The sequence below is a fragment of the Cervus elaphus genome, chromosome 29 (genome assembly GCF_910594005.1).
Source record: "Cervus elaphus chromosome 29, mCerEla1.1, whole genome shotgun sequence".
Classification (NCBI taxonomy): Eukaryota; Metazoa; Chordata; class Mammalia; order Artiodactyla; family Cervidae; genus Cervus; species Cervus elaphus.
Genome location: NC_057843.1, coordinates 56,757,471 through 56,779,382, shown reverse-complemented (window position 1 = coordinate 56,779,382; position 21,912 = coordinate 56,757,471). Strand labels below are relative to the sequence as shown.

At 38.7% G+C, this 21,912-nt stretch overlaps 1 protein-coding gene across 5 annotated transcripts in view; it reads right to left on the bottom strand.

Moving 5' to 3' along the window:
* UNC13B (unc-13 homolog B) overlaps positions 1-21,912 on the bottom strand; it is a 204,626-nt gene that overhangs the window by 133,703 nt on the left and 49,011 nt on the right. For all 5 annotated transcript variants that reach the window (XM_043891317.1, XM_043891319.1, XM_043891320.1 and 2 more), the window contains 3 exons: positions 18,230-18,347; positions 17,047-17,170; positions 11,892-11,965 (listed from right to left, as the gene is read on the bottom strand). In XM_043891317.1, the coding sequence (XP_043747252.1) occupies positions 11,892-11,965; positions 17,047-17,170; positions 18,230-18,347 (316 nt within the window). The remainder of the gene's footprint in view (positions 1-11,891; positions 11,966-17,046; positions 17,171-18,229; positions 18,348-21,912) is intronic.

Below are 21,912 nucleotides of genomic sequence, written 5' to 3'. Positions count from 1 at the left end.
TTTCATTCCAATCCCAAAGAAAGACAAAGCCAGAGAATACTCAAACTACCGCACAACTGCACTCATCTCACATGCTAACAAAGTAATGCTCAAAATTCTCCAAGCCAGGCTTCAGCAATACGTGAACCGTGAACTTCCAGATGTTCAAGCTGGTTTTAGAAAAGGCAGAGGAACCAGAGACCAAATTGCCAACATCCGCTGGATCATCAAAAAAGCAAGAGAGTTCCAAAAAAACATCTATTTCTGCTTTATTGACTATTTTAAAGCCTTTGACTGTGTGGATCACAATAAACTGTGGAAAATTCTTCAAGAGATGGGAATACCAGACCACCTGACCTGCCTCTTGAGAAATCTATATGCAGGTCAGGAAGCAACAGTTAAAACTGGACATGGACATCCACTAGCTTTTGGCATATGAGTAAAATCAATTTCCCAGTCCTCTCCAGGATACTTTCCCTTTCGTTGTAATCCAGATTTTGCTAGCTTTTCAGTCTTTGGGTTTTTTTTTCTGACAAACCTCACACCGTTTGATGATGTTCTTTAGAGTTTTCATTACATTTTTACCTTCAAACAAACGAGAAGCCATCTGGTAAGTACTTTCTACACCCAAATGAAAACTCTGATGTAAACCCTTAAGAATTTTCCACTGAGCATTTTCAGGAATTATTAATCGTCCATCCTCGGACTGTAGCCATCCTTTATCAGTAATCTTTGCTCCTCTTTTTTCATATCTTTCTAATTCTTCCTCAGTATATTGTGGTTTTTCTTGTTCTACAGGACCTGTCCACATCATAGGCGTCTGTAGGGAGGGGGTTTCGTAAAGTGCCGCTTTTTTGGCTTGAGAGTCAGCTAACAGGTTACCGGCAGCTACTTTACTCCCATCCCTGCTGTGCCCTTTGCAATGCATAACCGCTACTTCTTTAGGACAATAGATAGCAATTAAAAGTCTCTCGATCTCTCTGAAATGCTTAATAGGTTCTCCTGTTGCTGTTTTAAACTGTCTTTCTTTCCATATTGCAGCATGAGCATGTAAAGTCAAATAAGCATACTTAGAATCAGTGTAAATATTCACCCGTTGCCCTTTGCTTAACTCTAGAGCTCGGGTCAGAGCCACAAGCTCCGCTAACTGGGCACTGGTTCCCTGGCGGAGAGATTTTGCTTCTAAAACCTGTTCAGCAGTCACCACAGCATAACCTGCTTTACGCTTTCCATCCCGAACAAAAGAACTGCCATCTGTAAATATTTCCATGGCAGGATTGTCTAATGGGGTATCCATTAGATCCTCCCGAGCTGCATAGTTTAAAGTTAGGAATTGGGAACAATCGTGATCAGGTGTTTCATTTTCCTTCTCAGGAAGGAAAGTAGCAGGATTTAAATTTCCACAAACTTTAAGCTTAGTTACTGGTCCTTCTAACAACAGTGACTGATATTTAAGAAGCCTACTGTCTGTCATCCAAATATTAACCTTTAGAATTCAAGATTCCACTCACATCATGAGAAGTCAGTACAGTAAGGTTTCGTCCATTATTTTTAAAGCTTCAGGTGCTAAGAAAAAAAAAAGAAAAAAAAACTGGACATGGAACAACAGACTGGTTGCAAATAGGAAAAGAAGTACGCCAAGGCTGTATATTGTCACCCTGTTTATTTAACTTATATGCAGAGTACATCATGAGAAATGCTGGGCTGGAGGAAGCACAAGCTGAAATCAAGATGGCGGGGAGAAATATCAATAACCTCAGATACGCAGATGACACCACCCTTATGGCAGAAAGAGAAGAAGAACTAAAGAGCCTCTTGATGAAAATGGAAGGGGAGAGTGAAAAAGTTGGCTTAAAGCTCAACATTCAGAAAACTAAGACCATGGCATCTGGTCCCATCACTTCATGGGAAATAGATGGGGAAACAGTGGAAACAGTGTCAGACTTTATTTTTCTGGGCTCCAAAATCACTGCAGATGGTGACTGCAGCCATGAAATTAAAAGACGCTTACTCCTTGGAAGGAAAGTTATAACCAACCTAGACAGCATATTAAAAAGCAGAGACATTACTTTGTCCACAAAGGTCCGTCTAGTCAAGGCTATGGTTTTTCCAGTGGTCATGTATGGATGTGAGAGTTGGACTATAAAGAAAGCTGAGTGCCGAAGAATTGATGTTTTTGAACTGTGGTGTTGGAGAACACTCTTGAGAGTGCCTTGGACTGCAAGGAGATCCAACCAGTCCATCCTAAAGGAGATCAGTCCTGAGTGTTCATTGGAAGGACTGATGTTGAAGCTGAAACTCCAATACTTTGGCCACCTGATGTGAAGACCTGACTCATCTGAAAAGACCCTGATGCTGGGAAAGATTGAAGGAGGGACAAGAAGGGGATGACAGAGGATAAGATGGTTGGATGGCACCACCAACTCGATGGAGATGAGTTTGGGTGAACTCCGGGAGTTGGTGATGGACAGGGAAGCCTGGAGTGCTGCAGTCCATGGGGCTGCAAAGAGTCGGACATAACTGAGTGGCTGAACTGAACTGAATTGTAATAAATGTACCAGACTAATGTAAGATGTTACTAATAAGGAAAACTAGAGGGAGGGGGCGGATAAGAGGTGATATTGAAACCCTCTCTACCAACTGCTTAATATTTTTGTAAATGTACAACTGCTATAAAAAATAAATTCTGTTAATAAAAATAAATGTACAAAAAATTTCACTCAAAAAATAAGACATAAGGATGGGAAAGAAAAAAACTTACTATTCAAAAATACAAAAACTAAAACACCCAAAGGAATTTCTAAACTAGTAGAATTACGAGTTGGTAAATAAGATGAATGCTAAAAAAAAAAAGACTGAACAACATTGCCCTATATAGATAGCAATAAACTACTAGAAAATGTAATTTTAAAATATACCATTCACTATTACTAGGAATAAACTTAACAAAAGAAGCGTAAAACTGCATGGAGGGGCTTCCCTGGTGACTCTAGAGGTCTCTGTGGTAACGAATCTGCCTGACAATGCAGGAGACACCGATCTAGGAAGATCCCACAGCCACAGAGGAACTAAGCCCGAGCACCCCAACTAGTGAGTCTGTGCTCAAGAGCCCAGGAGCTGCAACTTCTGAGCCCATTCACCTACAGCCTGTGCTCCACAAGAGAAGCCACTGCAAGAAGAAGCCCACACACCACAACTAGAGAGTAGCCCCTTCTAAGCAATGAAGACCCAGAACAGACAAAAATAAATAAATAACTTAAAAGAACCCTGTATGGAGAAAATGGGTTTTTCTCCTTCAGCATTTCTGATCTTTTGAAGTTTAACTGTATTTATTATACTTCCTGCTTATTGTCTGTCTCCTCCTAGTTGATCCAAGAGGACACTGGTCTTTGTTTTAACTGACAAATGTCACCAATAAACAGACAAATGTGACTTCCGGTTCAAGACGGCAGAGTAGAAAGACGTGTGCTCATCTCCTCCTGCAAGAGCACCAAAATCACAACTAGCTGTTGAACAACCATCGAAAGGAGGACACTGGAACCTACCAGAAAAAGAGAGCCCACGTTCAAAGACAAAGAAGAAGGTGCAGCAAGACAGAAGGAGGGGCACAACATGATAAAATCAAATCCCACACCCACTGGGCGAGCGCCCCACAAGCTGGAGAGCAGTAATACCAAAGAAGTTCTCCCACTGTTGTGAAGGCTCGGAACCCCGTATCAGGCTCCTCTGCCTGGGGACCCAACAAAGGGACTGGGAATCCCCAGGGACTCCGACCTTGAAGGCCAGTGGGATGTGATTATAAGACTTCCACAGGACTGGGGAAACAGAAGCTCCAGTCTTGAAAGGCACAGACAAAACCTTCGCACACCAAGACTCAGAGGAAAGGAGCAGTGACTCCATAGGAAACTGAACCAAAGCTACCTGCTAGTGTTGGAGGGTCTCCTGTGGAGGAATGGGTTGGCAGGGGCTCACCAAGGGATGGGGTAACTGGCAGCAGCTGTCTGGGAAGGTCCCCTTTGGCATAAACCCTCTTGGAGGTCACCATTAACCCAACCACAGAGTCCATAGACAGGAGTGTGTGTGTGTGTTAGTTGCTCCATCGTGCCCGACTCTTTGCGACCCCAAGGACTGCAGCCCACCAGGCTCCTCTGTCCATGGGATTTTCCAGGCAAGGATACTGGAGTGGGTTGCCATTTCCTTCTCCAGCAGACCTTCCTGACCCAGGGATCATATCCGGGTCTCCTGCACTGCAGACAGACTCATTACCATCTGAGCTATGAGGGAAACCCAAAGACATGAGGGCTGAGGCCAAAAAATTAATAGGGAAGAAGAGCAACCCCACCCATCAGCAGATAATTGGATTAAAGCTTTACAGAGTAAGGCCCTGCCCACCAGAGCAAGACCCAGTTTTTCCCATCACCAGTCTCTCCCACCAAGAAGCTTACAGATTAGCTTCCTCCATCAGAGGGCAGGCAGAAGGAAGAAGAACCACGATTCAACAGTGGCTAAAACCAAAACCATACCACAGAAAGTTAATCAGCATGAAAAAGCAGAAAGTTACGTCCCAGATGAAAGGACAAGATAAAACATCAGAAAAACAACTAAATGAAATGGAGATTGGCAACCTTCCAAAAAAAGAATTCAGAATAATGATAGTGAGTATGATTCAGGATCTTGGAAAAAGAATAGAGGCAAAGATTGAGAAGACGCAAGAAATGCTTACCAAAGACTTAGAAGAACTAAAGAATAAACAAGCAGAGATAAATAATACATTAGAAGGAATCCATAGCAGAATAACTGAGACAGAAGCACGGACAAATGATCTGGAGGACAAAATGGTGGAAATCACTGCCGCAGAACAGAATATAGAAAAAAGAATGAAAAGAAATGAAGACAGACTAGGAGACCTCTGGGACAACGTTTAATGCACCAATATTCACATTATAGATGTCCCAGAAGAAGAGAGAGAAAGGACCTGAGAAAATATTTGAAGAGAGATAATAGCTGAAAACTTCCCTAACATGGCAAAGGAAATAATCAACAAAGTCCAGGAAGCACAGACAGTCCCACTCAGGATAAACCCAACGAGGAGCACACCAAGACACGCAGTAATCAAACTGACAACAGTTAAAGACAGAGATAAAATACTAAAAACAACAAGGGAAAAACAACAAATAACAAGGGAATTCTCATCAGGCTATCAGGTGATTTCTCAACAGAAACTCTACAAGCCAGAAGGGAAGGGCATGATATATTTAGTGATGAAAAGGAAGAAAATACAACCAAGAATACTCAACCCAGCGAGACTCTCGTTCAGATTTGATGGGGAAATCAAAAGCTTTCCAGACAAGCAAGTTAGAATTCAGCACCACCAAACCAGCTTTACAACAAATGCTTTCTCTAGTCAGAAAACAAGAGAAGGAAAAGCCTTACCTACAGAAAATAAATCTCAAAACATTTTTTTAAAAATTAAGAAAACCGTAATAGGATCATACACACCAGTAATTACCTTAAATGTAAATGGATTAAATTAAAGACACAGACTGGCTGAGCAGAAGAAAACATGTACATGTATGCACTTCCACTTACCACATCACTCTGCTTGACCCCCCAAATTGTATGTAATTATCTTATATTGTTAGGTTAATCATGTTTCCATTACGGCTTGCAACTGTAATTATCTTTTATTTTTTGTCTGGCTATTGATTGTTAAAACAGATAAATATCTTGTACTATTGTGATCATGTAACTATCACCCACTTAATACCATTGTACCATGACTGGTCAAGAGAAAAATTAAAGAACTCTATGTCACCAAAATTACTGCTTAACAGAAAAATCTGTAATCACTTCTTAAATTTCATGTGCATATCAGAATTAACTCAGAATTTTCTGAAAAATACAAATGTCTAGGTACTGCTTTTTTTTTGTCGAGCTCTGGATATGTTTCTAATGAGCAGCCATGTTTTAAAGCAATGGACTTAATGAGGATCTTTTACTTTTATCTAGTTTGTTCCACAATTTCTATTTCATATTCAGTGCTCCCATTTCATTTAGTTTATGTTCTCCAATTTCTCCATCTCTTCACTTTTTTTTGGATGTTCTTTCTCAAGCCTTTATCAAGCAGAGTAGAAAAGCTTTTGTATACATATATATGATATTTATAATATATATATTTTAGAAAACATTAATTTTTGCCTAAGTAAAAAATGTATGACATTTTGATTCCACTTGTAGGAACAGAATGCTAGATTTCTAATTTAAAAAATAAATATGCAACAAGCAACAAAAGTTTACTGTATAGCACAGGAACTATAATCAATATCTTATCATAACTTATAATGGAAAATAATTTCAAAAATATGTGTATATGTATAACTGAATCACACACACAAAAAAAGAATTCTACTTTTTAAAATTTTGTAATGTCTATCTTTTTGCCAGTTTTTCTAAATGTCCTATGGACATCTAATAACAACGTATGAGATACAAAATTTTAAATATATTTTTGTAGGATATGGTTAATATAAATTAATTAAATATAAATCTATTATATTTAAATTATTAATGGCATCATTCAAGATGCTCCTGTTCTTATCTTTTCTGCACTTGATAAAATATTCTAGAGAAACGTAAATATGTCTTATGATTATATAGTTTTTCTTTTCTATTTCTTCTGATTTTTGCTTTTTGTATGTTTCTTTGCTGTTAAGGGGTCTAATGGTTTATGATGTCTATCTTTTTTGTGAATTGTACCTTTTATCTTTAAAAATATTCACCTTTGTTCTATTTAAAATAGATAAATATATTTTTTTAAAAAGTCAAGACAGAGAAATGCAAATTTAAATGATAAAGCTCTAAACCCATTAGGTTAGCAAAAATTTAAACTCTGACAATAACAAGTGTTAGTAAAAATATAGAGAAGCAGGAAAACTAGAATATAAATTGGCACAATTACTTTAGAAGACAATTTAGCAACATCTAGTAATGTTGCATAGAGCACATGCCACAACAGAGCTATTCCATTTCCAGGTATATACCCAGAGAATCTCCCATACATAAGCATAGAGAAACAGGCTCAGAGATGTTTACTGAAGCATGCATTTATAATAGTGAAAACCTAATTTTCCACGAGTAGAAACAGTAATAAACAGTGACACATTTAAGCTCAAGTGGTAGATTCCAAGGTCAGTCTTGACCCAAGAGGCTGCTGTGTATGGGAACTGTTGCACACCATAGGGGAAAAAATAGAAGATTTGACATTGTGTTTTTAAAATGATTTTGCAGTGAGTTTGACCAAATTTTGATAATCACTGAATCTTGGAGATAAGTGTACAGGTTTCATTTTACTAGTCCTTCAGCTTTTGTATTTTTGTTTAAAACTTTTTCATGATAAATATAGAAAAAAGAAACCAAGAAGATTTCACTAATCAAAGATGAGACAAGTTTAGTATCAAAAAGAGCAAAGACTGCAATGGGTTGAAACACAAATATATAAAAATTCATAAATTGATAATGATATGCCATTAGAAAAAGGAAAACAATGCACAGGTCACCTTGAGAAGCTGCTTATGCAACAGCTATTAATTTGAAAACTGCTAAAGGGAATGTTTTTCTTACACATACTTTATTTCAAGTGAACCAAATAGCAGGTGAGAGAAAGTTCTGTTTTATAGACAAATCATAGCCAGTAAATTTTGAAGAGGTGATATAAATATAAAAACATCACTGTGCAACCCTAATAAAATAATCAGTATTACTTGTTGCTAAAACCATTAGGTAAAAGGCTGGGGGGATCACTTTATAACAGATGAAATAGGCTGATACCAAGTTGAATCCACTGTTTAATTCTACCATCACTAAAACTGAGTCAAGACACAATCTGCCTTCAAAACAAACCAAAAAACAACATCAATCTAAATCTCCATCTAATCCTCAAACTACTAGATATAGTTTTTCAGTTTAAAAAAAATAAGAGGGATAGAGAAACATGGTAAATAAGACCTCAGGGACATAATCAGCCAAATCCAGAATGTGTGGAATTCTATAAAACAAAGGAGAGAAGAGGAAACCAATTCTAGAATAAAAATGGTTTAAGAAACATAGTAACCAAATACATACAATTTGCCTGGATCCTGAATTGAATATACCTACTGTGAAAAGACATCTTTGAGATACTAATGGAAAACTGAACTCAGACTAGTAAGAAATAATGGTTAAATTCAATGTGTTAAAGGCACTGCAATTATTTTTTAAGGCATTATCTGTTAAAGATATATACTTCAGAGAAGATGATGTCTGGGATTTATTTTAAAATACTCCAGCAAGAGAGGGAAGTTATTTCTATTTATTTTTCATGTTCAAGACTTTTGATAATAAAAAAAAAGCCTTTAAATAAACTAATAATCACAATGAGACACCACTTTTAACCACTAGAAAGGCTGTTCAAAAAGACAGATAAATGTTGGCAAAGATATGAAGAAAATAGACCCCTTATAAAGTCCTGGTGGGAATGTAAACTGGTATAGCTACTTTGTAAAACAATCTGGATGTTTCTAAACTGTTAACTATAAGTTACCATCTTTTCCAGCAATTCTATTCCCAGGTATACACTCATGAGAATTAAAAGTGTATGTCCAAACAAAAACTTACACCTGAATGTTCACAGAAGCATTATCCATATTAATAGAAAGATGGAAACAACTCAAGTGTTCATTAACTGACAAATGGATAAATAAAACATAGTACATAACTATAGAGGGGAACACTATTTGGCAATGGAAGAGAACAGAGTACTGTTAAATGCCACAAGATAGAAGAAACTTTGAAAATACGTCAAGTAAAGGAAGACAGTCACAAAGGATCATATATCGTATAATTCCATTTATATGAATATCTATTATAAGCCAATGTACACAGACAGGAAGTAGATTAGCGGTTACCTAGGTCTGAGAAGGATACTCCCGGGATTAGAGTATAATAGCTAAGGGCACAGGGCTTCTTACAGGGCAATGAAAATGCTCTAAAATTGTGATAAATGTACAACGCTGAATATACTAAAAGCTACTAAATGTGTGAACTATATGCTATGTGAACTGTATTTCAATAAAACTTGAAAAAAAACAGGGAGGCCTAGGAACGGATGAAGAAAATAAACTTAGTGAGCGCAATATACTAGAATAGAAACAGAAAGCAAAAAACTCAAGAGTTGAAACTATAGACCAAGAACCATCATTTTTAGAACTTGGAAAATTCTACAATTGTGTATCCTACATTTTAGGTTTTTGTTTTTGTTTTTTTTAATTGTTTTAACCCGTTCATCTGATTCTACATAAAGTAAAGCTTGTAAAATAAAAAATACAATGCATCTCTTTACTAGGAAAACAAAGATCAAAGTTTGGAAAGCTGTATACCACTCCACAGGCAGGGTTTGGGAAAAGAGAAATACAAAGGGTAAGGTGAATATAAAGATGGAGTGGATTTTGGCATTTACCAAGGCAGACTGAAGCTTTCGATGAAGAAAAGTTAGGGTGCTGGCTTGGATATGAGAAAGGTTATGCAGCTTTAATAACAGAAAGCCTACTAAAGGTTTAGATAAGGTAAGGAAAAAGCCTGAAAAGAGTAGTTCATACTTGTCCCACTTCTTCATCTTTGAGTCAACTCATTGTGGGTTGAATTGTGTCCTTCAGAAAGGTATGTTGTGGGGACGTCTGTGGTGGTCCAGTGGCTAAGACTCCGCACTCCCAATGCAGAGGCCCTGAGTTTGAGCCCTGGTCAGGGAACTAGATCCCACATGCAGCAACTAAGACTTGACACAATCAAATAAATATTTTTAAAAATGAAAAAAAGATATGTTGTGAACTCCTAAGCCTCAGTACTTACGAATGCAACCTTATTTGGAAATAGACTCCCTGTAGATGTAACCGAGTTAATCCAATGACTGGTATCCCCAGAAAATGAAAGGAAATTTGAATACAGACACAAAAAGAGAGAACGTTTTGTGAGGACAGGCAGACAACACAGGAAGGCATGTGACAATGGAGACAGAGACTGAAATAATGTGTCTGACAAGCAAAGGAACAGCAAAGGCTGCTGGGAAACACCAGAAACTAGAAGAGAAGCATGGAGCAGCTTCTTCCCAAAGCCTCCAGAAGACATTGATCCTACCAAAACTGATGTCAGAATTTCAGCCTCCAGAACTGTGTGAGAGAATATATTTCTGTCATTGTAAGTCACCCAGTATGTGCTACTCTGTTTTGGCAGCCCTGGGAAACCAACATACTCATCAAATCACGCTTGGTGATATTTCACACTGTCAAGAATTTCTGCCTTAAAACTCTTTTCCTTTGTTCTGAAAACCTTTTTCTGGTTCTCCGGAGGAAGGCATGGCATCTCACTCCAGTACTCCTGCCTGGAAAATCCCATGGACAGAGGAGCCTGGTGGGCCGTGGTCCATAGGGTTGCAAAGAGTCAGACAACCGAAGTGACTTAGCATGCACTCTCTTTTAGGCGGCTCTTCCTCAGACTTCTTTGTTTCGCAAGATTCTATCTTTGAGGTTTCCCAAAGTTCTGTCTCTGTTCTTCAACACTCGCTCTACCTGCTTTACCTGAGCGTGTGCTCCTGTTCTTATGACTTCAACTGCTACAAATACGTTAATGAATCCAAAGTCTATGCCTGACCTCATCCAACCCTGAGCTTCAGATTCTGTCAGGAGGTTGCTTTCCAGTCATTTCCACAAAGATATACCCTTGCACTCCAAATTCTAAAGGAAATCAACCCTGAATATTCATTGGAAGGACTGATGCTGAAGCTGAAGTGCCAATACTTTGGCCACCTGATGTGAAGAACTGACTCATTGGAAAAGACCCTGATGCTGGGAAAGATTGAAGGCAGGAGGAGAAGCGGGCAACAGAGGATGAGAGTTGCATGGCATCACCGACTCGATGGACATGAGTTTGAGCAAGCTCTGGGAGATGGTGAAGGACAGGGAAGCCTGGCACACTACAGTGCATGGGGTCGCAGAGTCAGACTCAACTTAAAGACTCAACAACAACAACTCCAAATTCTACCTCTGTCTAATCAGACAAATGCTCTAACAGACCAGCATGTCCTAAGTAAAAAACTTACCTTTTCCCTCTACTACCACCAACAAAACATTCCCCATTCCTAATGGCCCAGATTGAGCTGACTGTGTTCTATTCTGTGCACCAACCTCATCTCTGGAAATAAGTTAGGACAGCGGAACTAAGCAACGCGGTAGTCTAAACAACAGCACATAAATAAGGATACATATCCAAAAATCTGGGAATGAGCAGGAAAAAAGCCTTCTGCCCATCTCTGTTCCAAGAGGACAGACTCCCTAATATAAGCTTGCTCCTCAACAGTCTAGAGTCACACTAGTCCCAATTCAGCCACTTCTGGGGGACAATGGGAAGAAAAGAAAAAATGGATAGATCTTTCCAATAACAGGCAATATTCTAGCTACCTTTTTTTCTTTAATACAGTTTAAATTCTTTCATTCTTCAGCATGTTCCCGAGTCACTTCCTTAAAGCGTCCTATACAGACACTCTTCACATTGTAAGTTTCCCTGGTGGCTCAGCTGGTAAACAGCCTGCAATGCAGGAGACCCCAGTTCAATTCCTGGGTTGGGAAGATCCCCTGGAGAAGGGAAAGGCTACCCACTCCAGTATTCTGGGGCTTCCCTGGTGGCTCAGCTGGTAAAGAATCTGCCTGCAATGCAGGAGACCCTGGTTCGATTGCTGTGTCGGGAAGATCCGCTGGAGAAGGGATAGGCTACCCACTCCGGTATTCTGGCCTGGAGAATTCTGTGGACTGTAGAGTCCATGGGGTCACAAAGAGTTGGACACGACAGAGCAACTTCCACTTTCACATTGTAAAAACAGTTCCTACCTCATTGTCAGGTCCCAAGGCATTGATTTGCTCCAATTTGTAGGTCCAATATCTAGCTTCCTCTTCTGGGATATCTATCATAAAAAAAGAAGAAGCCATATTACCAGGGTAATAATTTAATCATAGGTAGATAATACTTTATTAAATGATCCTAGTGAGAAGGGTGGTAGTGACAGACTAATTTTACATGTTCTTGCCATGAACATTATCTTGAATCTTCACAAAAACTAAAATAATATATCATTATTCCCATCGGATCAGAAGACTTAAAATCATGAATATGTCAGTAAGTCCCAGAGCAATTATAGATTCAACACAGTCACTATTAAAAATCCCAGTTTTTTTGCAGAAATATAAATGTTCATAGCAACATTATTCACAATAGTTAAAATGTGGAAGCAACCCTAGTATCCATCAATGAATGAATAGATAAGCAAAATGTGATATACACATACTAGGAAATATTATTCAGTCTTAAAAAGTAAGGAAATTCTGATACGTGCTACAACATAGGTGAACCTTGAGGATACTAGGCTAAGTGAAATAAACCAGTTACACGCAGAAAAGCCAAATGCTATGTGATTCCACTTATAGAAGGTACTTAGAGTAGTCAAAATCAGAGACAGAAAGAAGAATGGCAGTTGCCAGGGGCTAGGGGCAGAGGAGAATGGGGAGTTACTGTTTAATGGGTAGAGAGCTTTAGTTTTGCAAGATGAAATGAGCTATGGATATGACTATGGATAGTGGTGACAGTTGCACAGAGCTATGAATGTATTCACACCGCTGAACTGTATATTTTAAATGGCTGAGGTACTTGATTTTATGTTATGTGTATTCTACCCACAACAAAAAAAAAAGCAAAGAAAAATGATATACATAGCCTTTTTCTATATATTTAAGATTGAATGTAACAACTTCTAAAAAAATGAAACATCTTTTAAAAACATCAAATATCCATATATTCAGCACAAAAGAGAACCCAGTCTGAGACAAAATATGGATCAGGTCAGCTCTGGTGACATTTAAACAGGTAGACTTTCTAGCAGTCCACAAGAAGGAATCAAACACAGCCCTTTCTCCTTTGTCCTTCCTAGGCAAAATTTCACCTCCTTCCCCTCAAACTACTTACTCTGCAGTAGTTGGTGACACTATTTCAAAGTCTGACAATAAAACCTTCAAGTAATTTACTAATTTGTTCAGTACTCCCCATCCATAAAGTGGTGTGCTCTGCATGTGTTGAAAGGAAGAGAGGCGGGAGGCAGAGCGGCTGCGCTGCAGTCTGTACGCTCTGATGGAGCAATTCACCAAGATACACACACAGCTAAGGAGAACACAGCGAAGGACAGTGGATGCGTTAGAATACGCGCTATTTGTGTTTTCAAAGGAGATGGGACTTAAATATATGCTTATAGATGCAAAGACTGACCCTGGAAAGACCCACAAGTATTAACTGTGGTAGCCTATAACAAAGAAAGACAACTGATTTGTGAGGGAGACCTAATTTTTACTGGGTAGTTTTTAAACCATGGTGCATGTATTACTGCCTCACTGCTCAAAATAGTTTTAAGAAGAAAAAATATAGAGCTACAAGGATGGTTATTGCAGTACTATTTAATAGCACAAACTTAGAACAATCAAAGTACCCAACAAGAGGAGTGGTTAAATATATATTAGTTTAAATTAAAAGCCCAGGCTCTGGAGCCAAATCATCTCAAAGTTAACTTTACCACTTACTACCCAAATGATCTCAGGCAAAAGATTTAAATACTTTGTGCCTCTGTTTCCTCATCTCTAAAATGGAACTAATAGTTGGGTCTACCTCAAAGGACTAAAGTGAAGATTAAATGAGATAACATGTACATGCTTAGGATATACCCACTGGTACACAGTTACTGATCAACAAATGCTATTTTTACTATTACTGTGCATTCATACACTAAAAGCAAATGAACCACTGAAACACATTTTATATAACATTAATATTATAATTATGTAATTAGTAAATAAAACAGCTCAAAATAATATACAGTGCCATTTTATAGGAAAAACTGTATACATGTATTGAAAAAATATGTAAAAAAATATCTAGTAAATGAGATTGTAAGAAATCTTTGTCTTTTTGTACACCCGTATTTTCCAAACTTACAACATGATTTTAAAAATTAAAAGTTAGAATTTTTAAAAGATGATGGTATAAAATTTAATAGAATATTTCATAGGTTTCTGAATTATCCAAAGGAAAATTCCTTTGCTGAAATATGGCATGCTACAAGCCAAAATCTTCCTTAAGAAGGACCCTTTAAGTTTTTAAAACCTATATCCCAAACATGGATATCATAGAGACAAAACCTTATTAGCACACTTACAATAACTCACAAAGACATTTTTTACCTTAATGTTTATTCAAAAAAATGTATTAGGCAACTATTATGTGCCAAGCAAATACTATAGATACCAAAATAAACTATCCAAGTGTTCTCATGAAACAAAATCTAGAAAGAAATGTATATTTCTCCCTATGACACAATATAATGATGCAGTTTTGAAAGAGGGATGCTTGCTTAAAATGCAATGAGAAGTGGACTGACTGATTTCTAGCATGACAGTGTAAGGAGCTCTACAGATCTATTTCCTAGAGAAACTGAACATACTTTTTAAAAATGCCATTTAAAGTCTCTAGAAGTAGAAGATATTAAGAAGAGGTGGCAAGAATACACAGAAGAACTATACAAAAAAGATCTTAATGACCCAGATAACCACGATGGTGTGATCACTCATCTAGAACAGACATCCTGAAATGTGAAGTCAAGTGGGCCTTAGGTAGCATCATTAGAAACAAAGCTAGTGGAGGTGATGGAATTTCAGCTGAGTTATTTCAAATCCTAAAAGATGATGCTGTGAAAGTGCTGCACTCAATATGCCAGCACATTTGGAAAACAGAGTGGCCACAGGACTGGAAAAGGTCAGTTTTCATTCCAATCCCAAAGAAAGGCAATGCCAAAGAATGCTCAAACTACCACACAATTGCACTCATCTCACATGCTAGTAAAGTAATGCTCAAAATTCTCAAAGATAGGCTTCACAGTATGTGAACTGAGAACTTTCATATCTTCAAGCTGGATTTAGAAAAGGCAGAGGAACTAGAGATCAAATTGAGAACATCTGGTGAATCATAAAAAAAGCAAGAGAATTCCAGAAACACATCTGCTTCATTGACTACACCAAAGCCTTTGACTGTGTGGATCACAACAAACCGTGGAAAATTCTTGAAGAGATGGGAATACCTTACTTGCTTCCTGAGAAATCTGTATGTAGGTCAAGAAGCAACAGTTAGAACTGGACATGGAATAATGGACTGGTTCCAAATTGGGAAAGGAGTACGTCATTGTCACCCTGCTTATTTAACTTAGATGCAGAGTACATCATGCGAAATGTGGAGCTGGATAAAGCACAAGCTGCAATCAATTGTAGGGAGAAATATCAATAACCTCAGATATGCAGATGATACCACCCTTATGGCAGAAAGTGAAGAGGAACTAAAGAGCCTCTTGATGAAAGTGAAAGAGGAGAGTGAAAAAGTTGGAGGACAGGGAGGCCTGGCATGCTGCAGTCCATGGGGTTGCAAAGAGTCAGACACGACTGAGCAACTGAACTGAACTGAACTGAAAGCCTCTAGAAATGGTCCTAAGAGCATACAGAAGAAGAAACATATATTCAAGAAAATCAACTACAACTTTAAGTGCTGTATTTGAACGAAGATCCTTCCCCACCCACCCCGCTCCCAGTTCAAGAAGACAAACTCCATTCCAGACTAGTATAGCTAAGAACACAGCACCAAGAATACAAGCAACTCAGCCATAAGCAAGAACTCCAACTGTTTTCCTCTTCACCTGAAACTAGGCCTACAGATACGCAAGAAAGTCTGCCTTCCTTTCTGTTTTTTTGTAAAGTAATAGTTGTTCTGAGTTTATTATTTCTGAGCTTACTGGAAAATCATGCCATTTTTACTCAAATCACCATAAGGTACAAGATAAAAACAGACCAATATCTGCAACAAGAGTATACATGAATATCGGTAAACAGTCAAAATTAAAACTGAAAAAAGTAATTAAATTAAACAAGATACCAATGTTTAAAAATTGGTAAGTTACAAAACATTGGCAAAGATGTACAGAAAAAAAGACACTTGAGACATAGTTGGTAGGAATATAAACTGGCACAATCCTTTTTTTTTTTAACACAAGCAACTTGGCAGTACTATGAAAAGTGACAATGAACATATCTTTTTACCTATTCCTTAAATTCTACTTTAAGGAATTTATCTTAGACTCATAAATGGGTACAGATAAAGCTGTTCACTATAGCAGCATATACACTAAAAAAAAAAACAAAACTGGAAACAACCTACATGTCAATCGATAAACGATTGCAAAAGAAAAAGGACTGCTTAATTTATGATATAAAGAAACTATTGAGATCAGCGAGGTAGATAAGTACAACATGAAATGATGTCCGAGATAATCTGTTTTATACAACACTATCACCATACATACTACACAAAGTATGACCCAAATTTGTCAAAATAAATTTCTAGAGAAGAAATTTCTTGTGCCTAAACCAAGACACAAGAAACTCAACAGCTTATTTCTGGGGAATGCAAAAAAGGTCAAAAGAAGCAGGAAGAGAGACTTAACCTTCTATCCATATACGTTCCCATACTGTCTAAACTTTTCCAATGAGTATGTATTTTTGTGTGATTTTTTAAACTACTATTCTGTTTATTAGTACTACTTTAATGTTTAAATTGACAAATCATAGGGTATATATTAACTTCAAGACAATAAATGTGAAAATATTATCTAAAGAATAAGTCATTGATATTCTCTGACAAGCATTTCATAAGTCATCATGAGAAATGGTTAATAAGAAACTAAATGACTTGAAAAGAATGCTTTTAGTGTGGACTCTTTAACGAGCACCATTCTAGACTTTACTTTGCACACACCCCAGCTTGGTGTTACAGGGAAGAGAACAGAAAACAGAATGCCCTGAAGGGGGAACGGCTGACAAAAGACACAGTAATAAAACAACGAGAAACAACTTCAAACCGTATTAAATGTAAAAAGTGTTAAATGATTTTTTAAATCAGACTCACCAAAAGGCAACTCAAATCTTGTATCAAGCAAAATTTTATGGGGAGTTGGGTTTTTAGTTCCACAGATTTCATCATCTTTCATTAATGTCTCTGCCTCCAACGTGGACCATTCCCCAGGCCCTTCCTAGAAAACAGAGATCTAAGATTAAACTTCACTCTTTCAGGACTGCCCCTCAGTTAAAAGCACATGTGTTTTTCTCTCATTTTCCCTGTCAGAGAGCTTCTGAGGGCCACTCACATCCTAACGAGGCAAACACACCAGAGTCACCACCGCCTCCGCTCTAGGAGGCTTCTGTCCTCCCTCTCCAGTGGAAAGGCAGTTTTCACTGTGCTCAGCTTTCTGCCAGCCCACCGATGATAGAATTTCCAGAACACTAAACTCAAAAACAAGGCATCCCCATGGATCAATATTTAATTTGTACGATTCTTAATGACTATGTCACTTAATACATCACTTCTAATCACTAAAGAGCTAGTAGCATCGCTAGTGAAGCTGACCTGAACTGGGGCCACAGTGAAAATATTCAGTCAGTGACATAGGAAATGATGCTGAGATACATTCTCATCTGGTAAAGTGCAATGGAAATTCAGTGTTGAAAACACTATGAAGTCAAGTGTGAATACCAATTGCCAAACCTGTAGTTCCTTAAACTTTGTTAGGGCTATAAGTAGAGAAGGAAGACTGAAATCAGGTCCCTAGGATCAGTGATTCAAAGAGCTGGCCAACAAAATTTGATGGGACTCTTCTCAGAACAGTGTCTTAGAGGAAATTCAGAAGCCACAGTTTTCCTAGACTGACCACTCTCTCGCGCTGTCTCTCTCACACACACACATGCTCTCTCTCTCTCCTTTTCCCCGTCCCTCGCGCTCCCCTCCTTCACCCTGCCGGTCCCACACACACCCCCACCCCATGCACAGAGTATACAGAGGGGCGAGCTCCCTGACAAGGCTAGAAAGGTACTCCGGCAGCCCTGAGTTCAGTCACAGGGCAGAGGGAAGGCCAGACTTAAATAAAACCTCCTGACCCTCTGGGTGACATTAGGAATAAGCAGGTATCATGTCCTCTGGTTAGAAACGGGACAAAAAATCTGAAATATACGGATGAACATTATCTGAATGCAGCTAGGGTGAGGAGAAGCAAGGGCTAGAGCCATACCTCCAAAGCAGCAATGCACTGACTGACCTCATCCGACTGACGAATCGTCTTCAGCGCAATCCACACAGTCCCCACCATGGTGTCCCAGATCAGTCCTTTGTTCCATACTTCCACACTTAGACCCAGGTCCAGGCGACTAATCTCACTAAAGGAAAGAAGAAAGCCCTTTTTTAGAAAACCTGGTAATATAATAGAAACAGCGATATCTGTTTTGCTAACCCTCATCAGGATCCTGTCATCAGGAAAAAATCAAAATGTCCAAGATGCTTCGACAACTCTCTGTGTTCCTAGAGACATACGTAGGTGTGCACAGAAAGTTTCCTCTGTCAATCTGTCCCTTCTCCCTTGGAGCTACAGTCATGGGCAGACTGACGCAGTTTCACAAGAAGAATGAGAGCTTTACTGCCAGCAGTGTCTGCATACAGTCTCTGAACTTAAGCAATAATTTCACATGTTTTATTACAATACTAGCACTGCCCCCAAGGTATACCTCTGGACAAAATGTGGTCCACTGGAGAAGGGAACGACAAACCATTCAGTATTCTTGCCTTGAGAACCCCATGAACAGTATGAAAAGGCAAAAAGACAGGACACTGAAAGATGAACTCCCCAGGTTGGCAGGTGCCCAATATGCTACTGGAGATCAGTGGAGAAATAACTCCAGAAAGAATGAAGGGATGGAGCCAAAGCAAAAACGACACCCAGTTGTGGATGTGACTGGTGACAGAAGCAAAGCCGGATGCTGTAAAGAGCAATATTGCATAGGAACCTGGAATGTTAGGTCCATGAATCAAGGCAAATTGGAAGTGGTAAAACAGGAGATGGCAAGAGTGAACATCAACAACTTAGGAATCAGTGAACTAAAATGGACTGGAATGGGTGAATTTAACTCATGATCATCATATCTACTACTGTGGCCAAGAATCCCTTAGAAGAAATGGAGTAGCCGTCATAGTCAACAAAAGAGTCCAAAATGCAGGACTTGGATGTAATCTCAAAAATAACAGAATGATCTCTGTTCATTTCCAAGGAAAACCATTCAATATCACAGTAATCCAAGTCTAAGCCCCAACCAGTAATTCTGAAGAAGATGAAGTTCAATGGTTCTATGAAGACCTACAAGACCTTCTAGAACTAACACCCAAAAAAGATGTCCTTTTCATTATAGGGGACTGGAATGCAAAAGTAGGAAGTCAAGAAACACCTAGAGTAACAGGCAAATTTGGTCTTGGAATACAGAATGAAGCAGGGCAAAGGCTAATAGAGTTTTGCGAAGAGTATGCACTGGTCACAGCAAATACCGTCTTCCAACAACACAAGAGAAGATTCTACACATGGACATCACCAGACAGTTAACACCGAAATCAGACTGATTATATTCTTTGCAGCCAAAGATGGAGAAACTCTATACAGTCAGCAAAAACAAGAAAACTTCTTATTGCCAAATTCAGACTTAAATTGAAGAAAGTAGGGAAAACCACTAGACCATTCAGGTATGACCTAAATCAAATCCCTTACGATTATATAGTGGAATTGAGATATAGAATCAAGGAATTAGAACTGATGGACAAAGTGCCTGAAGAACTACAGATGGAGGTTCGTGACACTGTACAAGAGACAGGGATCGAGAGCATCCCCAAGAAAAAGAAACACACACAAAAAAACGGCTGTCTGAGGAGGCCCTACAAATAGCTGTGAAAAGAGAAGCAAAAAGAAGAAAGTGAAAAGCAAACACCCATTTGAATGCAGAGTTCGAAAGAATATCAAGGAGAGATAAGAAAGCCTTCCTCAGTGATCAATGCAAAGATATAGAGGAAAACAACAGAATGGAAAAGACTAGAGATCTCTTCAAGAAAATTAGAGATACCAACAGAACATTCCACACAAAGGTGGGCACAATAAAGGACAGAAGTGGTATGAACCTAACAGAAGCAGAAGATATTAAGAAGAGGGGTCAAGAATACACAGAAGAACAAAAAATACAAAATAGATCTTCATGACCCAGATAATCACAATAGTATGATCACTCACCTAGAGCCAGACATCCTGGAATGCAAAGTCAAGTGGGCCTTACGAAGCATTGCTATGAACAGAGTTAGTGGATGTGATGGAATTCCAGTTGACCTATTTCAAATCCTGAAAGATGATGCTGTGAAAGTGCTGCATTCAATATGCCAGCAAATTTGGAAAACTCAGCAGTGGCCACAGGACTGGAAAAGGTCAGTTTTCATTCCAATATCAAAGAAAGGCAATGCCAAAGAATGCTCAAACTACAGCATAATCGCACTCATCTCACATGCTAGTAAAGTAATACTCAAAATTCTCCAAGCCAGGCTTCAACAGTACATGAACCATGAACCTCCAGATGTTCAAGCTGGATTTAGAAAAGGCAGAGGAACCAGAGATCAAATTGCCAACATCCGCTGGATCACTGAAAAAGCCAGAGTTCCAGAAAAACATCTATTTCTACTTTATTGACCACGCAAAAACCTTTGAAAATGGATCACAACAAACTGTGGAAAATTCTTCCAGAGATGGGAATACCAGACCACCTGACCTGCCTCTTCAGAAATTTGTATGAAGGTCAGGAAGCAACAGTTAGAACTGGACATGGAACAACAGACTGGTTCCAAATAGGAAAAGGAGTACATCAAGGCTGTATATTGTCACCCTGCTTATTTAACTTATATGCAGAGTACATCATGAGAAATACTGGGCTGGATGAAGCACAAGCTTCAATCAAGATTGCCAGGAGAAATATCAATAACCTCAGATATGCAGATGACACCATTCTTATGGTAGAAAGAGAAGAAGAACTAAAGAGCCTCTTGATGAAAGTGAAAGAGGAAAGTGAAAAAGTTGGCTTAAAACTCAACATTCAGAAAACTAAGATCATGGCATCTGGTCCCATCACCTCATGGCAAATAGATGGGGAAACAATGGAAACAGTGACAGACTATTTTTTTGGGCTCCAAAATCACTGCAGATGGTGACTGCAGCCGTGAAATTAAAAGACACTTACTTCTTGGTAGAAAATTTATGACCAACCTTGACAGCATATTAAAAAGCAGAGACATTACTTTGCCAAAAAAGTTCTGTCTAGTCAAAGCTATGGTTTTTCCAGTAGTCATGTATGGATGTGAAAGTTGGACTATAAAAAAAGCTGAGCACTAAAGAATTGATCCTTTCTAACTGTGATGTTGGAAAAGACTCTTGAGAGTTCCTTGGGCTGTAAGGAGATCCAACCAGTCCATCCTAAAGGAAATCAGTCCTCAATATTCATTGGAAGGACTGATGCTGAAGCTGAAACTCCAATATTTTGGCCACTTGATATGAAGAACTGACTCACTGGAAAAGACCCTAATGCTGGGAAAGATTGAAGGTGGAAGGAGAAGAGGACAACAGAGGATGAGATGATTGGATTGCATCACCCACTCAATGGACATGAGTCTGAATAAACTCCGGCAGTTGGTGATGGACAGGGAGGCCTGGCGTGCTTCAGTCCATGGGGTCACAAAGAGTCGGACATGACTGAGCGACTGAACTGAACTGAACTGACAGGAAACTTTGAGGAAAAGGCAAGGCTTCTTTACCAGATATATGAACGGGAGTCGAAGAAAAAGTAAAAGGGCCCCTGAGAACATCTAATCTTGATGAGAACACGGGGTGACGCAAGTGAGGGACGCTAGAGTGTGGTAGTTCACACCACG